Source organism: Paramisgurnus dabryanus, chromosome 24 (assembly GCF_030506205.2).
Source record: "Paramisgurnus dabryanus chromosome 24, PD_genome_1.1, whole genome shotgun sequence".
NCBI lineage: Eukaryota > Metazoa > Chordata > Actinopteri > Cypriniformes > Cobitidae > Paramisgurnus > Paramisgurnus dabryanus.
This window is the reverse complement of record NC_133360.1, coordinates 15,183,360-15,199,616: the sequence shown is the minus strand read 5'-3', so window position 1 is coordinate 15,199,616 and position 16,257 is coordinate 15,183,360. Positions and strand designations below refer to the sequence as shown.

Below are 16,257 nucleotides of genomic sequence, written 5' to 3'. Positions count from 1 at the left end.
ATTCCTCTTCTCATCCAACAGAAACGACCTGCAGCGGAGTTTATCGACCCTCTGGCCAATAAGAAGCCTCGAATATCACATCTAGCCAATAAGTCTACAGGACCCCTCAACGGCAAACTGAGCTCCTCCAATGGAAAGGACTCTTCTAGTTCTCAAGTGGCTGAAACATCCTCAAGTTCTCAGTTCCCTTCACTAGAGATCTCCCGACCCATCGACCCGCTTTCCGACGTCAGCAACGACTCCAACGGCCGAGACTGCGAGAGTCAGGAAGCAGCGGTAGCGGAGAGGTTAAGTCAGCCGGCGTCGCTCGCACCTCGCTCGACGACGCAACCGGATAGGCCAAGTTCAGTGTCGCCGGCACACGCCGGCATCGAAGGGTCCCAAAGCCGGCCTGCTTTGCCGTCCCTGCACGGGAAGTCGAAGAAAAAATCCAAAAAACACAAGGATAAAGACAAGTCCAAGGAACGAGACAGAGATTCAAAGAAAAAAGTTGAGGAGGAACGTAGCTCAGATAAGAAGAAAACCTGCGATGTAACAACAAATGATAGTAGCACAGGTGTGGATCAGTTTCACTGAATCATTTATGCGTTTTACTTTGAGGTGGTTTCTGACCTCATGGCCTCCTTTTTTTTTTCAAATCTAGTTACTAGTATACTATATTAAGATAACAAGGTAGTACCTTTGCTTGCACATTTCTATTCAACATATTGATGTTTGTTTCAAGGGCAACATTTTTCCCTCACTGTTTCTGCTGGCTGACGTTATAAAGTAGCGTCCTTGCTTGAAATGAAAGCACTTGAATTCTCGCTCTCTTTTTTTAGGTCTGAATGGAACGTGCGATGGCTCCAGCATTCCTGCGTCTTCGTCAGAGACGGCAGACTATTTATCGTAAGCTTCCTTTTTGCTTCTGAATAACAAAGGCCAAATAGTTTGACGTGCTTTTGTCTATACCTTTTGAGCGTAATGTGTAACTTGCAATACGTAGCATAAACGAAAGTGATGTAAAACAATGGATGTCTTTCTCAACAGAAAGTACACGGTGATACGTTCGCAAGAGCAACGTCAGAGCTACAAGACCGACTTTAACTCAGAGTACAGCGAGTACAGGGGGCTTCACGCACGTATAGAAAGCATCACCCGACAGTTTACTATACTCGACTCTGAGCTCAAACAACTCCAGCAAGGCACAGACAAGTACAAGGTATCGATTCATCTTCTCTGTAAACGTCTGCAGAATCATGCTTGCTTCGGTCAGAATTCTGCTTGTGCAATTACAACTTCCTCATTTTTTTATTAGTTTGTTATATGCTGTCAGAGCACAGTCGGAAAATGAGAAATGTTAGTTGACTCATCCAGAGTTCAGGCGTAGTTTGAACGTCAAAAGCGAGTGGGTTGGTAATTTGGGGAAACTGTATGAAAGCGTTTTTTATCAAAGAGGTATAGAGAAAGATAAACAAAGAAATTGGGACGAGTAACAAACTGATTGGTGCTAATAGTGGAAAATAAACAAAGCAGCATGTTGGAAAGTATTGCAATTTATTTTGTTTGTTTCCTGTGTGTTTAGGAAATTGATAAAAACCTTGTGGTTTAATGATTCGTTGGAGCTTAGCACATCAGTAAAATACAGAACTGAATTGATGTGCTATGAAAAGTTTTTGCATTATGTCACTCATGATGATCCATTCGTTTTGTCAGTTTTCAAACATGCGTGAGGATACGGGGGGCAGGAGGCTATAAGGACAACTCTCCGTTAACTTTATTGTAGGAGCATACCATCGTAATGACCTCAAAGTTCAATTCTTGTCGAAATCAAATCCCTAAAAGTTCCTGGCGGCTTCCCTTCCTCATCATTACAATAACTGTTCAATGCTATTAACAGGTTTTATCATTGTGTGATTTAAGGATGTCTAACCGATATCCGCAGATTGTTAACCGAACATTAACTGTTAACTGATAAGATTTTAAGGGGGACATTTCACAAGACCTTTTAAAGATGTAAATAAATCACTGGTGTCCCCAGAGTATGTATGTGAAGATTTAACTTTGAAGTACCTCACAGATAATTTATTATAACATGTTCAAATTGTCACTTTGTAGGTGTGAGCAAAAATGTGCTGTTTTGGGTGTGTGTTTAAAATGCAAATGAGCTGACCTCTGCACTAAATGGCAGTGCCGTGGTTGGATAGTGCAGATTAAGGGGCGGTATTATCCCCTTCTGACATCACAAGGAGAGCCAAATTTCAATTACCTATTTTTCTCATACTTGCAGAGAACAGTTTACCAAAACTAAGTTACTGGGTTGATCTTTATCACATTTTCGAGGTTGATAGAAGCACTGGGGACCCAATTATAGCACTTAAACATGGAAAAAGTCAGATTTTCATGATATGCCCCATTTAATATTAAATTGGTATTGAGTAAAAATGGAGTTGACGTTGTCTGTGACCCGGTGAAAACAAAACAAAAATTTCATGTCATTTAAATGTGCAAACAGCAGCAAAAGATCAACAGCAGAACCAGGATTCATGCATTATAACATTTTCATGCAACATGACATTATCCAAAGATATTAAATCCGGATTCATCTACCACAGTGGCCATTTTTAAAGCAGGACACTTTTCAAAAAGTTTTGCTTTTGGGTTGCTTTCTCAGTCTGTGCAAAAAGGCGGTTAGCCAATTAACGCCAGTCTGTCCGGATGCGCGCGAGTCGGACAATCTTGCATGCACACACTATGTACAGCTTCCAAACCATACTTAAGCACGGACACACATGCAATACAAATGATTACTTTACCAGACTGTCAAGGGCAGCAATAATTTGCATCATTTAAAGGCCATTTGCAAATTAAGGATAGAAAAGTGGCGAAATGTCTGTAGGCACGTGCATCAACACGTTTTTCTTTAAATGACAATGTTAATCGGTCATAAATTCTTATCATTGGTTAACAGTTAACTGTTCAGTATGAACATCCATAGTGTTATTTTATGTGAATTTTTATTGAAGGATTAGTCAATTTTCTTAAAAAATCCAGATAATTTACTCACCACCATGTCATCCAAAATGTTGATGTCTTTCTTTGTTCAGTCAAGAAGAAATTATGTTTTTTGAAGAAAACATTCCAGGATTTTTCTCATTTTAATGGACTTTAATGGACCCCAACACTTAATACTTAACTCAACACTTAACAGTTTTTTTCAATGGAGTTTCAAAGGACTATAAACGATCCCAAACGAGGCATAAGGGTCTTATCTAGCGAAACGATTGTCATTTTTGACAAGAAAAATAAAAAATAGGCATTTTTAAACCACAACTTATCGTCTATATCCGGTCTTGAAAAGAGCCAGCGCGACCTCACGCAATACGTCATCACGTCAAGAGGTCACAGAGGACGAACGCAAAACTACACCCCAGTGTGGAGAAAGAGGTCCGTTCCGACGTTGTTGTATGTGGAATGATACTAATTAATGTCTTTGTGTCAGTTTATTGTTTAAAATGGTCCGCAAATGTGCGTTTCATATATGCAAAACGTTACCTTTCTACGTCACTATGCATTCATTTGAGGTCGCGCTGGCGCTTTTCAGGACCGGAGATAGACGAGAAGTTGTGGTTTAAAAGTGCATATTTTTTATTTTTCTTGTCAAAAATGACAATGAATTCGCTAGATAAGACCCTTATGCCTCGTTTGGGATTGTTTATAGTCCTTTGAAACTCCATTTGAAAAACTGTTAAGTGTTGAGTTCTATTAAAGTCCATTAAAATCCTGCAATGTTTTCCTCAAAAAACATAATTTTTTCTCAACTGAACACAGAAAGACATCAACATTTTGGATGATATGGTGGTGAGTAAATTTTCTGAGTAAAAGAAAATGGACTAGCATAAGGTTGGATTGAGCATTCTCACCAGACTGGTTAAATATTCTTAAGTAGCGTTTTGGAGAATGTAATTGCTTTCATATCCTTATTGATGTACATTTAAAAAAAAACTGTTGTATGTGAAAACAGAGATGTGAAGATCTTGTTTCTCTTTTCACAGACAATCCACAATCAGATACTTGAAGAGTATCGCAAAATAAAAAAGGTAAGCCGGCAATCTTTTTTCCAACGCCACCAATGTATTTGCTCTTTAAAATACTGATCCTGATCTCTTCTCTTCTCGCAGACTAATCCAAACTACGGCCAAGAGAAGAACCGCTGTGAATATCTACACAACAAACTGGCACACATTAAAAAACTCATAGCAGAATATGATCATCAGCAACTTCAAAACTGGCACTAATATCGAGATGTTTTTTTCTCCTGATCTTTCATTCTCTTTCGAGGGAGAGAAAGAAACTGGATTTGTTTTTCTTGGCTTGCTCTAAAAAATGTAAAATGCCACGAAACTTTTTCTGTAGTAAGCCAAGTGCTCTAGTGAGGACAATGCAGACCCATTTCATTTTTTATTTTTACGGGACTTACCTGTGTAGCCTAATGCATTATGGGATGCCATGTGTGACCATTGGTTGCCAGCTCCTTTCCCTGTTCATTGTGAGAAAGCTTGTTCTTCGGAGATCTTGCTCTTTTTGCTTCGATGGCCGAACAGGGATACCAACACCGAAGTGGATTAGGTAATTCCCAATCCTAGTTTCCTGATACTTTAAGAAGCAGATTTAGAGAGAGGAAAAATTTAAGTGGTTATCGTTCTGAAATGAAAGGATCTAATGATAAACTATATTTTATTTTCTTTTATATTTATTTTTTCTTTTTGTCTTCCATAGGGAATGTATGTTTATTAATTTCTCCCTCCCTCTGTATGAATGCTAAACATCTCTTCCAAGCCCTTTGGTCTTTCTTTTCAGTCAGTATTTTATGCAAAAGCTGCCTTGGATTTTTAAGAGATCCCCTTTGCAGTCCAGTTTATATTTTTTAAGTGCTCCAGTGTATGAAATGGCACTATTTGGCTTCTCTGGTCTTTTATTTTGTGCAGCGCGCTAGACTATGTGCAATGGACATCTCCTTGGAGGCTTCGGTCAGTATTAACCTACAATGGAGACCGCTTTGGTAGACCAGGGTTGAACTTGTCATTCCAGAGGTATGAGAGCACTACAGTGTTGCACCAGGTTACAAAGCTTTGTGTAGATGGTTACCTGATCTGACCAGATCTTAACGTAGTACCACTTTATGACAAACCTTTCATATCTGAGGAATATCGGGTGTGATTGTGGCCAAATCTTGCAGCCGTGTGCCTCTTCTGAGCAGTGGTTCATCTCTCGTGTATCTACAGTATTGCGATTTGTAATGTATAACAGGTCCAGAGTCTATGGCCAAAATTACGATGGCATTCTTCCCTTTAACGTCGACAGGCCTGAAATACACAACCCTTTAGCAGGTTAGACTCGCTCGAACTTTGAGCGTTTGTGGGTCTCCATTTCCGACAGTATTTTCCTCCGCGACTGTTATATTTCATTCACTTAAAGCGTCTCATCAGAGAGCCCTATCCTGTGTACCTGTGTGCAGAGGATCTATTACAAACCTATGACGTATTCCAATAGGATCTCCTCACGTTACTGCGGTATCTGCCTCATGAAAGCTCATTTGTCAGGCCCTGTTAAAGCATCAATTGTACTTGTGATATCTGAACTTTTTTTTTTGTTGAAATATTAAAATTCAGCACTTTGCTCAGCTTCTCGCTCTTACTGCTTACCTGGGTTTTGTTGCAGGGAGACACCTGCCTTGTCTGTTTGTGTAAGCATGCTTTCTGACTGTTTAAAGAGGAAAGAGGAGAAAAGACCTGGGTTTTCAGTGGTTTTACACTGCTGGTTAATATTCAAAGCCAAATATTGATCATACCTGGCCAGAATTAGTTTGGTGATTTGAATTTCAATGTACTGGAGGGAAATGAAGCGCAGAGGCAAACAGATGTACAAAATACTTTATTCCTGAAAATCATTAAGTATTTATTTTTGAACACAATGATCAGTTTACTTGCAGGTTACTGTCTTTAAGTTGCGTATCAAGCCGTTTAAAAAGGATGCAACAAGTTAATGAAGAATGTGAATGAGGAACCCGTTGAAACGGTTCTGTGATGACAAGACGAAATGTCAGGGAAAATGTGCCAAATGACCTGTTGTATAGGTTTGCATCAAATGAAATATGTTGCTGTTTTAGCACAAAAAAGAAAATTAAGGGATCGAGGAGCTTTGGAATAGAAAGTTGTGGATGTCAACGCTAAAACCCAAAGCGCGCTTTTTGAAACAATAAGGGAACGGGGATGAGATTTATCTTGATATTTCAATAAAATTCTTGGAAACTGTCTGGTTTTGTGTTTGTGTTGTGCTTCAGTTGAGCTACAGACACTATGGGATGGTTTCCTGGACAGGGATTCGCTTAAACCAGGAATAGGCCTTAGTTTAAATAGAAAAAAATACTAGTTTGAACAAACATGCCTTACTAAAAACATTACTTGTGTACATTTTGAGGCAAAACAAAGGGCACTTATGTATTTTAAGAGGTGTCAGTGCAAATTGTTTTCAGTTTGGATACCTCTTACATTTATTTTAGTCTAGGACTAGTCTAATCCCTGTCCTGGAAACCACCCCTATATAAAGAGTTTGCTTCCAAAACCAGATAACTTAGTTTTTTATTTTTAAAAAATCTCGATTTTAAATGTGCATTATTAATTAATATCAAACTGCATTTGGTTTGTTTTTATTTAAAAGGGACCCCTCTACTTTTTTGAAAATATGCTCATTTTCCAGCTCCCCTAGAGTTAAACATTTGATTTTTACCGTTTTGGAATCCATTCAGCTGATCTCTGGGTCTGGTGGTACCACTTTTAGCATAGCTTAGCATAATCCATTGAATCTGATTAGACCATTAGCATTGCGCTAAAAATAACCAGTTTCAATATTTTTCCTATTTAAAACTTGACTCTAGACCGACAGAAAATTAAAAGTTGCGATTTTCTAGGCAGATATGGCTGGGAACTATATTCTCATTCCGGCGTAATAATCAAGGACTTTGCTGCCGTAACATGGCTGCAGCAGGTGCAATGATATTACGCACTGCCCGAAAATTGTCACCTGCTATTGGAAGTTACCAAGGGGTCTATTTTCGGGTGCTTCATAATATCATTGCGCATGCTGCACCCATGGTACAGCAGCAAAGTCGAAATATCGAAACTCTTTGGTTATTTTTGAAAATAGCATATTTTCGGGGGATAAAAATGCAGTGTCCCTTTAAGCCGCCATAACAAAAAATACAGCTAGCACAATAAAACACAATAAAAATGTGATAACATATTAACATGTTTCTTTTTAATTATCAGGTTTTGGAACTGAACTCTTCAAATATTGCATTAATTCCATTTATATGGTACAATTTGCATGAGAAAATACTGTAGTATGCTTTATTTTTAATACCAAAATTGTGTGTTTGAACTTTACTATGGTAGGTGCTAAAGTACTTCAGATTTTACTCCAGGTATCACTTAAGTTAATACTACAGTAATATACTATACTATAGTCTGTTGCTACACTAAAAAAGTGAATATTTTCTGGGTTAATTTAAACCAATGGCTGGGTTTGTCTCTTGACCCAACACTGTATTGAAAATCCAGCATTTTTAGAGTGTATATTATATAATATTATATTATATTATATAATAAAATAATACAACTTACTACTGTTTATTGTGGTACAATAATACAGTAGTTTTTCATGTGGCAAATTGTCTGCTACAGTGCTTAATTGAAAAATGTATATCCTGTTCAATCGATGACCACTAGGTGGCAGAACTGCCTTTGTTTAATGCAGCTTCACAAAGCTCATATAGTTGCCATATATTTGTATGTGCAGGTTAAAGGGATAGTTCACCAAAAAATGAAAATTCTGTCATTTATTCACCCTTATGTTGTTACGAATCCGTATTCATTTCTTTGTTTTTATTAACACAAAAGAATATATTTTGAGGAATGTTTGTAACCAAACTGATCATCCTTTTTTCCTACCATGGATGCCTATAGGGCTTCTGAATGGTTTTGTTACAGATAAGGTTGAGCAAATGAAAGATTTTTCATTTTTTTTGGTGAACTAACTGTTTAAAATACTTAAGTAATATAACACTATAGGCAATGCCATAAAAACACCACAGACCAAATATAAAATCAGATTAGATCAAAACTCATCGAATATCGATTTGTTTATAACAGATGTTTAATGGGTGGGAATGCCAACAAGTGTGAGATCCTCAGAAATCCAAATCTTGTTTGGCTTCAGGCTGCTACTTTGGCCTCGATTTTAAGGGGAGTCAGAGAGTTCAGTCTGGACACGTGCCAGTCTCTCGTCCCTGGCTCGTTTGCTTGTGTCCTCGTTCATCCCATTACACTGAACCCCCTGACAGGAGTCCCCGCCCTCAGGATTAAAGACTTTCCTTCCTGTTTTCTGTTTACTTAGGCCTATAAATTATACTCGAATGTCCACATTTACATTCTCCCTCAGGAATGTGGGAATGTCTTTAATATAGCTTATGAGGTTGGGGTTAGGGTTACTATGCATGTGTTTGCTTGGGGAAGATTAACAACCTTTGTTTACGACTCATGCATTGCGTCTTTTTTCAAACATAGTTGGGTGTTATATGGTATCCATACATCACTCTTATTTATTTATTTCACACTATTGCTCTGGGTGTGGCATTCTTGTGAATTCAGTCAATGGAAATAAAGTTTGTGGGGAATTAAACATCGCAGTAAAGGCCTCGTACAAATTTGGGACTTTGAATTTAATTCAGTTCAATGAAACACTTGAAAGCATCACTTTGAAATAGAGGGCCTGAGTCCACGGAGTAAATTTCAAGCCGGACAGAGATCCAGCTTAAAATGTTTTTTCCATCTTTTATCCACACAATAACCTGTAAACTGTATGCATGTTTAATATATAAAATTATAGTATTTATATATTTAATATAATGTTTAATATTTAAAATTATAAAACACATTCCTAACAAGAATTATTTTAAGTTTATACACTTTGGAGAATTAGGAAAATGCTGAAAATTTCAAAGAGAAAAAAGAAAATGAAGATTTGTGTTTGTCCTTCCCTGAACAAGTTTTTCACATGAGAAATGTTTACAGAAAGTAAACAACACAACAATTACAACAGTTTCGTGATATTTGTTTAAATGTATCTTGTTTGTCCTTGTAACTGTTCATTGATACAAAAATCCTTCAGGTCCTGCAGTATCTTTGCTGTTCGGCATCTTCTGCATAATTGAATCCTGTTCACCAGTGACTCTGAGATGTTGAGATTCATCTTTTCACATTGAGGACAACCAGGAGACTCATACGCAAATATTAAAATAATAAATATTGTCTGCAAATGTATTGGTTTCCTTCAGAAGACATTAAGAAGACATGGAGTCAGTTGGATTATTTTATTGATGGATATATGTGGTTTTTGAGTTATACTTTGAGCACCATTTGAGAAAATTACATGATGGCTGTTTAATATAAAATAATTTAAATAAAGAAGTCAGTCAATCTAAGAGTGAATTATGAGAACATTTTCATATTTCAGTGAACTATTTCTTTAAACATCCAAAGAAAAAAATGCCTACTTTCCAAAAAGAAATGGAGAAAGCCTATAACATTATATATAATATATTAATATACATGTATATATTGTATATACTTAAAACACACATGACATCATAAAATAATATTTATTTTATTTATTGCTGAATTAAAAGTACAAACTTGAACAGGAAAAACATTTATAATGTGAAGAATGATAAGAATGTATAAAAATTTAATTATTGCGGAAATGCGTCATCACGTGATCACCGGCAATCGCTTCTCTACCTTTCCCTTGACTCTCAAATCTTAAAAAAAGCTTCAGAAAAGTCTTAAATTTTTTCACACTACATTTTAACTTGAAAATCGTGTTAACCTACTAAATGTAGGACGCTAGAAAAAAATTAAAGCAAAGGCGCCTTTTTATCTGCATAGTAATATGGGCCCTTTACATGCGGCACATGAACTAGAAGAAAATGGTACGTCCCGCCTATTCAACGGTTATTGGCACCGGCCGGCATCGTGATTCAAACGTCCCGGTTAATTGTCGAACCGTGTCATCGTTACCCAGCCAATGTGAGAAAGTTGTCGAGAAGAAATCCCCGCCGTGTGTGTGTCAGAGTACGATCGCCTCGCCCCCTTCGTTTAAACACGCGCCGTTTTCCACTCTCCCTTTCGTTTCATTTTTGTTGGTACGTCCGGATACACACACGCGCGCGCGCACACACGCACGCATTCTTTCATCGCGAGCCGGTCAAGATGGCGGCGGTACTGCCGAGACGGAGTAGCCGCTCGGCTTGATCGATCTTTTTCTCTAAACCACCAAGACGGATTGCATTGAAACCGACCAAGTCATACGCCAAAAAACAGAAATAGTTTAGATATCGTCCGCGAGGTCGTAAAGCGTTGAACGGCTTTTTTGACGGAAAATGCCCTGCCTCTAGTTTATGTGTCTCGTCCAGTAGCTTGTATTGGGAAGAATGGGGGAGAAGCTGGAGTTAAAGCTGAAGTCACCGGTCGGAGCCGAAGCTGCAGGCTACCCGTGGCCCTTACCTGTATATGTAAGTAGTACATTGAGTTTTTATTCCAATCTAAACTAGAACAATCACCGGGGTTCCCTTGCTATCAGACGAAGTTGGTCAGGAACAACAGAACGTTAGTACATGGTGTGCAGACTTGAAATATTGCTTGTCTGGCGTTTTATATGGTGTGGCTGATTATGTTTTAGTGCCATTAAAGAGGGTTTTGAGAGTGCCAGTAAGGGCAAAAAATGTATATGTTTTGAAATGTGATCAGAAGCATGCTAAATGTTAACCAGACCCAAAATGACTAAGTTGGGTGTGATTTAAAGGAATGCATGTTTTGTAGATAGTCGATCGCTAAGGCTGATGATAATCCCATTAGTGTTTGAATAATAGGAAATACACCCCTGTCGTGTGTATCCCGCTGACCCAGTTGGCCATCTCAAATAGTGACCGTTTCAATACTTCGTTTACCGCCTACCTAGACAGCATTCTAGGCATCATAGACCGATTCGAATCTTGACCGAAATGAATCGTTCGAGCACGTGCGTTACCTAGATAGGGCGCACGCTAGATTTTGAGACACGACCACTAACTAATCTAAACCTGCCGTAGCAACGTAAATGTATGTCAAATACAGTGTCGTTTACATTGTGAATAATAAAAAAACAAAATGTTCAGGCGAATAATAAAGCACGCGTTAAAAACAGCAACATACGACTCGTTTTGTGCATTAAATATTTATGGTGACTGAAACTCACGCTAGCCCTCATGCTAACAGTCACCTAGCAGGACATGCTAACTTTATCTATTTTTAACCCAACACTAACAGTCAACCAAGTATAGGTAACATAACTAGTTCGAATAGAGTCAGAAGTGCACGCAGGAAACTATAGTGTATACTTAATGTTTAAACGACCTTTGTGTCGGTTTAATATCGTACAAGGGTGTTAAACAAAAGGCAAGAGGGGACATCATCTCCATATTGTTACTGTCTTATTGATAACCAGCTCTTATTTTGTCCCAACCTGTATTGTAGCGCAATCGTTTGTTTTACGTTATTTCGAAGGGTCGTATAATCCTTGCAGGTTGTATTTCGTAGCATAAATTAATTTTAAGACTCAATTGTGTTGTAGGAGTGACACATTCATCACTGTTGGCTTGAAAATGTGATTACTCATTTGGCAGCCTGTGCAGTGGCATGGTGTTGTATTTTGTTTGCCATTTGCATGCACGCTACGAGTGTCAAAATGTCCACCTAGCCCATATGGATGACATTTCTTGATAAATAACTTGCCACACAAGAATCTCAAGGTGGTTTGGGACTAACTGTCAAACTGGTGGTAACAAGTTCACTAAGGGACTTGTAAAACCTGCTGCACTTGAGGATTGGCTTTTTTTAAGGGAGCGTGGTAAAACGTTTACATTATCCACAGTGTTTTCTTTCAGAAAATGCAGTTGCGAGTTCTGTTGTCTTAAAGGAACAGTATGTAAGAAATTTATATCAATTAATCATTAAATGGCCCTGAAATGTCACTAGACATTAAGAAATCCTTTTCATTTCAAATACTTATATCACTGACAACAGCAGTCCGGCCAGGATATTGTCATTTAAAAAGTGGAGTTGCAGCCCTCAACTGATGTTTATGTTGTCGTTTGGTATATTGGCCACCAGCTGTGTGATTGCAGCACCAGTTTCAGCCACACGTTTTGTGATTGCAATACCAGTTTTGGCCACAATCCTACATACTGTTCCTTTAAATTGGTTAAAATGAAGGGGACACTTCAACCATTTGCATAAAGTTTTGTATAGTTAGAACCCCAGTCATGTTTTTGAATGGTCATGCATCATTTTCTCAGTTGCCGCTGAGATAGGAGAAATACAGATTTCAGTGTTGCACTTTCTTCTTTCAATGATGTTAAATCATAATTTTGCATCATTGAAAGCAGGAAGTCCAATATCTTTGCTGAGGGAGTGAGACTACAAACACCCCTTTTCTCGGTCAAATAGGCATCAAATTCTAAATGTATGTTACATTTCGACTACAAATAGGACACACTTTCAATAAAGATTAATGTTTCTACGGGTAAAATTCTCCTTTTAAGGGGGTCGCACACAGGACGCGCAGCTCACCGTCGCGCCGTTCTAAAAAACTCGAACACATTGCTTTCTATTAGTATACAATCAACGGTGGCGCCTGTCCACGCCGCCCAGCTACGACTCAGGAAGTTGATCAACTGTGATGCCACTCACATAGTTTAACATTAAATAACATCATACTTGTCCCAAATAATTAACTATTAACATTGGTTGCTAACGTATATTTTGCATTTTGAAGCAGACGCTATCTGACGAAGCTCTAAATGTGCACTTCCGGTTTACAATACCTCAGAGTTGTCTTCGACGCGCCGCTTAGCTGCGTGGCCGGTGTGCATTTGCACTTATGCATTTTGGGCTGACACATTTATCCAATGCAACTTACAGTTCATTCAATGGTTGTGTTCATTTTTGTTATTATTATGTGTGTACTTTGGGAATCTAACCTGTTACCTTTGCGTTTGTAAAGCAGTGGTCTAGCAAACCACAATGATGTTTTGCGGATTAAACGGATTGTTGTCAGTGGTCCAAGACCCCCTGACATACACATACTCTGGCATTCAAAGGAAAATGTCAGCCGGGAACAAGTACTTGTGTATTATGTATTATGCTGCGTTTACACCAGCCGCGGTAGAGGCGGCAAAAACGGGCTATTCGCGTGTAGTTGGACGCTTGAACATTTGAGTTCACTTGCTTTATTCGCGCGTGAAATTTTTGTCATTCGAGAAATTCACGCGGAAATTCGCGTCATGGGAGGGGCTGCTGAGACTCCGCAGGAGGATAATAATCCTCGTGTAATCGCATCTTTGCATTGACTTAACATGTAAATCACCCACACTTGCTGCCTCTACCGCGGCTGTTGTAAACGCAGCGTAAGGGATTCACAATGTTCAGTGACCGAAATTGTTTAGCTGCAAATAGCAAAAAACTATTTTCTGTGATCAGCCGAACAAGTGAAAAGGCGGAATAAATACAATGAGGTTTTTGACGTGATCAAATTAACCAGCGCAGAGTGAGAAACGTGCAAATGCAGCAAAAGCATTTTCAAGTGTCTGGGAAGGACGAGAAAGTCCAAGAATTTTAAATTATAAATTAAACTTTTTTCAGGAAAAATATCGAAACTCTCTGGTCAATTTTGAGCGCGATGCTAATGGTCTAATCAAATTCAATGGGTTATGCTAAGCTATGCTAAAAGGGGTATCACCAGACCCGGAGATCAACTGAATGGATTCCAAAATGGTAAAAATCAAATGTTTAACTCTAGGGGAGCTTTTGAGCTTTAAAAAAAAAATGGAGTGTCCCTTTACGGCAGTGTAATGAATAGGTTATTTGCATTTTCCGCATGAATTAATATCCGTTTAGCCTAGTGGTGCAACGGATCGCAGTTGATCCGTGATCCGTACGGATCACGACCCACGGTTCGGCTCGCATGTGATTCGCGGATTAATACGCAAATTTAAATAGGGAAAGTTTATCATTTGTAAGTGTTATAAAGGTTTGCAAATGTTAACATTCAAGTGATTTTAAACAGTTTAACTGCAAAACGGCGCTAAAGTGATCAGTTTACTTTACGCACAAACGCACGCGTGCGGTTGAATGCGTCCGGTCCAGCTCGAGTCAGACGTAATCATCCTTCAAAGATCAGAACTCTTGATGTTTAAATTTCAGAGAGTTGCGCTACTCTCTCTCATACTGTAGTGTATTAAAATACATTTGGCTAATAGAGCAATGAAAAACAACGTAACGTTTTTATGTGGGACGACTGTAATGCTGCGCCGTCTGTAATTCGCCCTCTGTCTGTGTCTGTGCGCTCGTTTAAGGGGACTCGGTAGTGCACAAACGGAGAGATGCAGTCTGTGCATATTTGGTCTTAAGAGACAGTAAGCTCAATTGACCTACTTAAGTCTGTGTCATTAATGTTAATCAAAGAACCCAAGACAAAGAGAAAATCACTTCTGAAGCTTTAAAAAAATAATAATTACATTTAATTTATACAATAAATGCAGTGTTATTATTCATTTGATTTCTGTAACTAATGATTTTAGACCTTACTTAATGTGCAACCTTGTTCTTTTTATAAATGTTTGTAATTTCTTGATTTGTTATTAGAATTTTCCCATACTTTTTTTTTGCTGATCCGAAAAATGATCCGATCCGTGCCTCAAAATCCGTAATGTGATCCGAACCGTGAGTTTTGTGATCCGTTGCACCCCTAGTTTAGCCAAAACTAATTTATTGAGAGAATCGCATTGACTAAGTGACCAGGTGTTAAAAGGCCCTATAATGACTGTAAGAATTTCATTGTTGAATTATGGGAAGGGAATATAGTAGAAAGGACATTCTGAAAATGTAACTTGTGCAATGGTGAGAAAATTGGCAAAATAATTATGAAAAAAAACAGTTTATCATTTTATTTGGCTTCTACAAATAATTTTCCTTTCGGTGCATCCCTATTATAACCTAATAGATCTGGTAAAAGGGTTTTCACGCCCATTATTAGTCACTAAAATTCTGTGTATTTACATTCTTTTATATCACATTTGTTTCAAGAAAAATGTTTATGTTCGGAAAGTCCTCATATTTTCTCGTGACTTGTCAATGTTGCCATGAACGATTGTGCAGTTTCAGTCATGGGCGGAAATGGGGGCAGATCAAAGAATGCGGTTACCACAAAGGCGACTGTATCATCTATCCTTCCCGCTGCTTAATATACTACAGATCGGCCTTTTTACGCAAACCGAGAATGTGGGTTTCTCAGAAGCGCAGACTATTTACAGCATCTTGGCTTGCTGCGTCACCCAAAACTCCTGTGTATTTCATTCATGTGTCATTCAAGGTGTCCTTTGTAGTAGTGTAGGAGCTGTGACCTCAGTGTTTTCAGTGTCATGATTGGCCTTAGGTGGCTTCTGTGAAGGACTTTGGCTGATAAGGGATATATGCCCCACCTACTCAAGTCTAAAGGTCTGCCCTGCTGTTGGGTACGCAGAATTACAGAGCGCCCATATTTGGCAATCCATAGTTGTGCCTAGCATGTTTTGTTTAGGGAGGTGGTGAGTTGTGTTAATTATGGAGTCTGGCTGGATGTTGTGCTTTTATGGGCTTTTTTCTTTAAAGGATTTCTCACCCAGAAAGGAAACCCTGTTGTTGTTATTTGCTCAATCTTTAGTCTTTTCTAACATGTTAGACTTTTCAATAGTATAACACACATTGAGATAGTAGGCAGAAACTTCCATACGCTGGAAGTGAAACTGAGGCTGTCAAGCTCCAAAAGTGACAAAAATAACAACTCTTTCAAATCTATACAAAAAAATACAGAAGTTTAAAATATTCTGTATGTATGCATTGTTTTTTCCCAAATCTATAGAAAGATAAACACTACGGAGGCATCGTAAAAGTGTTCTGTATGAATTATACAAAATCTATACAAAAAAGCACTACAGAAATATCAGAAAAGTACTATTTTCTTCACTTGCACTTCTTGGATATATATACACCTGCACAATATACAGGAAGTGCACTTTACCCTCCTGCTCTATAGGTTGCACTGAGAGGCTGGTTTGTGGACTGCCACCAAACACCACAACGAAGT

The 16,257-nt window shown here is 38.4% G+C and overlaps 2 protein-coding genes across 5 annotated transcripts in view; both read left to right on the top strand.

The window, feature by feature from the left end:
• ell (elongation factor RNA polymerase II) overlaps positions 1 to 6,293 on the top strand; it is a 40,197-nt gene extending 33,904 nt beyond the window's left edge. Inside the window, exons 8-12 of the mRNA XM_065246576.2 lie at positions 22 to 556; positions 822 to 888; positions 1,030 to 1,201; positions 4,035 to 4,079; positions 4,161 to 6,293. Of these exons, the coding sequence (XP_065102648.1) occupies positions 22 to 556; positions 822 to 888; positions 1,030 to 1,201; positions 4,035 to 4,079; positions 4,161 to 4,277 (936 nt within the window). The 3' untranslated portion in view covers positions 4,278 to 6,293. The remainder of the gene's footprint in view (positions 1 to 21; positions 557 to 821; positions 889 to 1,029; positions 1,202 to 4,034; positions 4,080 to 4,160) is intronic.
• A 3,712-nt stretch (positions 6,294 to 10,005) lies between these two features.
• Positions 10,006 to 16,257, top strand: part of dot1l (DOT1-like histone H3K79 methyltransferase) — a 31,451-nt gene continuing 25,199 nt past the window's right edge. For 2 of the 4 annotated variants that reach the window (XM_065246570.2, XM_065246571.2), the window contains exon 1: positions 10,006 to 10,609. In XM_065246570.2, coding sequence (XP_065102642.1) covers positions 10,529 to 10,609 — 81 coding nt within the window. In that variant the 5' untranslated portion in view covers positions 10,006 to 10,528. The remainder of the gene's footprint in view (positions 10,610 to 16,257) is intronic. The other 2 variants (XM_065246569.2, XM_065246572.2) reach the window with 2 other exon arrangements.